Genomic DNA, 3,204 nt, shown 5'->3' with positions numbered 1-3,204 from the left:
CGAGTTCAGGTCAGGTGAATGCATGATATTAATACCATACATATTTGCTAAGCATAGTTTGACACGAAATATGAATATTAAGTTTTATCTAAATCTGTCTATATTTTTAAATAATTAATCTAAACTGATTTACACCTACTATTTTTTTTTATCTTTTAAAAATATAATTATATTTATTTACTATATAAATTTTACTACTATTATATATTTTATTAAAATTTTAAATATCAACAACTTAACATATTTTTAATATTTACATAATTCTATAATATATATTTAATTTTCGATATAAATAAAAAAATTCAAATTACTTAATTTTGCCTCATAATTGTTTTCCAATTTCCTCAAGTCAGTTTATTCACATATATTTTTAGAAAATGATTACAAAATTAATCAACAATTTCGACTTCACCCAGCTCAATTCAAAGCCGAGTGAAGTTCTTGTAATTACACGTATACCAACATCAAAATTATATTCTTTCATCGAAAAAAATATCAAAATTATATGACATGCATGACAGTCATTGGTGTTTGCTATACTTTCATTTGTGACTCTGGTTGAGTCTTGCAGCGGCAGCCACAGAGGCGGCAACACCGGCTGGATGTGTGGTCAGGTTAGGATCATTCCTCATCTCGGCACCCATTACCCCTTCTGCATCTTTCCGTGTTGCCGGCTTATCTGCCGGCAACTTTGCTGTCGCGTTCTATAACAGATCATTAATTGACATAATCAATTTGATTAATAATTATACCGAATTTTCATTAATTAAATTAACTGAAATTATAAAACATATAACCAACCCAAAATTGTTTCGATTAATTCGATGGATTTTCGTTTAAACAAAATCTTTTTTTGCTGAGTGAAATTATTTTTTGTGATTAACTATTACTTTAGCCGAATCGAATAAGTTAATTTAGTCATTAGTAAAACTTTTATTACCGCAAGAATAGCACCCAATTTGGTCTTGTCTTCATCTCTGGTTGCCCTGGCATTAAGCGTGGCAGCTGATTGAGCGGCCGCTGCAACGCCACCGGGCATTATGGAGGTTCGACCGGTGGCTCTCACTTCCGCCGCCTGTATTGCAGCGGCATCACTCCATTCCACCGGTTTTTTTCCTGCTGTAAGAGCAGTGGCTTCAAGTGCTTCCCCAATCGTGATTCCACCATAGTGTTCAGACGTCGAGTCGGTGTCCGATGCGAATGAATCTCCTTGGCTATATCGTCCTACAATCTTTAAAAAGAAAATCCATGTCGAGTGTTATCATTGTTTCAATATATTTTATTCCTCTAAATTAGAAAACCCGTTCGACCTTTAAGAGAGTTTTGACATAGGTATTAGACTTAGAAATTGTGTACCACCAATGATTTTTGAATCGGATTAGATTCGTCGTTTAGATTAATTGACCCACGAATAAGATTAAGTATTAATCTAGAAATAAGATTAAGTATTAATCTAGAGAATAGTATCATATTAGTTGAATTGTGAATTAGAACCGACTAACTGAAATAAATTTTTAAATATTTTATGAAATTTTAATGATTTTTTAACCAAATCAATCGGATCAATGAACCAATATTTTGACCGACCTGATTACTTGTCTAATTCTAAAAACCTTGGGTTGGACACAAAAATTAGATTGTTAAATAAAATGTAATGGGCTCTTTTTTTAATTTATAAGGTATTTTTTTATATATTATTTAGTTTATATCATATAAAAAATAAATATATAATATTATAAAAAATATTAAAAATATTTTAAGGTTGTTTATTTTTAAAAATTAATAAAAAAGATAAATTAAATAAAATAACATATTTAAAGAAAATGGATGATGTAAATATATGTAAGTTAGCCATATAAATATTAATAGATTTGAGTAAAATTTAAAATTCATATGTCGAATTAAATTAATACTAAGTATAGACTCAGTATTTAGTCTTAGCCCAACCTAATTCGAACAGACATTTCTATAATATAAGAATAATTTTTTAATATATTAACGGTATAATTTTTTAACTCCACAAATATAATTAAAAAGCGGTAACATAAATTAAATTAGAGCTCTCTCTGTAGATTGCTCCTCTTACCTCTTTACCAAAGTGCTCCGAGATTACACGTTTTCTAGGGGACTCGGTCTCTTTAATATAAACACCGGAATCAGCACTGACTCTTTCGCGGCCAACCAATCCCGAACTCTCATTCTTCGACGTTGCAGATTGCATAGATGCATCGACACCACCCTTCCGGGTTTGACCAATCACGGAGTTCCCCGCCTTCTGCATCATGGCAACAGCTTTAGGTGCCACTGCCTTCTCGGCAAGCTCGCCTTTTCCGGAGAAGCTATCTCCGTAATTGATTGGTTCTTGGGGCCTCTCCGGTTGTTGTTGGCTCATTTTCTTAGCATTTAAGTAATTTTGTTCAGAGTTTTGATTTGTAAATTTCGGTTTTTTTAAGGTTTACTGTGAAAGTAAAAGAGATTTTCGGGAATTATTAGAAGAAAATTAGTTTTATAAGGTGCATGGATCATGCAAATAGTTGGATAACGTGGGTGGCTACGAAGTGATGAGACGAGGGTTTGGGTTCAATGGACAAATGGTGTAATGTCTGTGTTTGGAGATCAGAAATAGCAAAGACCATTAAGACAAAGACAACTGGTGTTTGTTATAATCATGACTTGGTCTATGTTACTTGAATTTGAGATTTAAATATATATATATGTTTGTTACAAACATAGAAATCTTGATTATCTCTTTACTTATGTTATCCAGACTAAAATTTTCATTTATCGATATATATTTAAACATGAAATGAATACGATCTTATAAATATATATAATTTAGTATATGTGTGTTTTCTCGTAAGGTTAAGGTCTTGATATTGAGATGGATTGATGATTACATACATAAATATGTATGTTATTATGACTTAAAAGTTTCATTTATTGACATTTAAATGTTGTTATAGAATATTTCATGACCCGAAATTCGACTCATCTTTGTGACTTGGAATTCGACTCTTATCATGAGGTGGAATGCCTCATCACGTCCTTGTAAGATGCGGAGATCTCCCTGTTATATTTTGTCATCTCACGTGCGAGCACTCCTCATACCCCCATCAATAAGGGCAACCCCGTGAAGTGATCCCATCGCATCTCATCACCTCGCGAGGTTGAGCACGCGAGATGGATCGTCCCATCGTATCTCGC

At 32.5% G+C, this 3,204-nt stretch overlaps 1 protein-coding gene across 1 annotated transcript; it reads right to left on the bottom strand.

The window, feature by feature from the left end:
• Nucleotides 1-328: 328 nt before the first annotated feature.
• LOC107937891 (late embryogenesis abundant protein 47) lies at nt 329-2,465 on the bottom strand. The gene is made up of 3 exons (XM_016870881.2): nt 2,087-2,465; nt 941-1,231; nt 329-704 (listed from the first exon to the last, which is right to left on the bottom strand). Exons 1-3 carry the CDS (start codon nt 2,390-2,392, stop codon nt 543-545), a joined length of 759 nt encoding a protein of 252 aa, XP_016726370.2. The 5' UTR covers nt 2,393-2,465; the 3' UTR covers nt 329-542.
• Nucleotides 2,466-3,204: the final 739 nt, after the last annotated feature.

This window comes from Gossypium hirsutum, chromosome D11 (genome assembly GCF_007990345.1).
Source record: "Gossypium hirsutum isolate 1008001.06 chromosome D11, Gossypium_hirsutum_v2.1, whole genome shotgun sequence".
Classification (NCBI taxonomy): Eukaryota; Viridiplantae; Streptophyta; class Magnoliopsida; order Malvales; family Malvaceae; genus Gossypium; species Gossypium hirsutum.
Note: the sequence above shows the minus strand (reverse complement) of the source record. Positions and strands in the feature narration are given on the sequence as shown.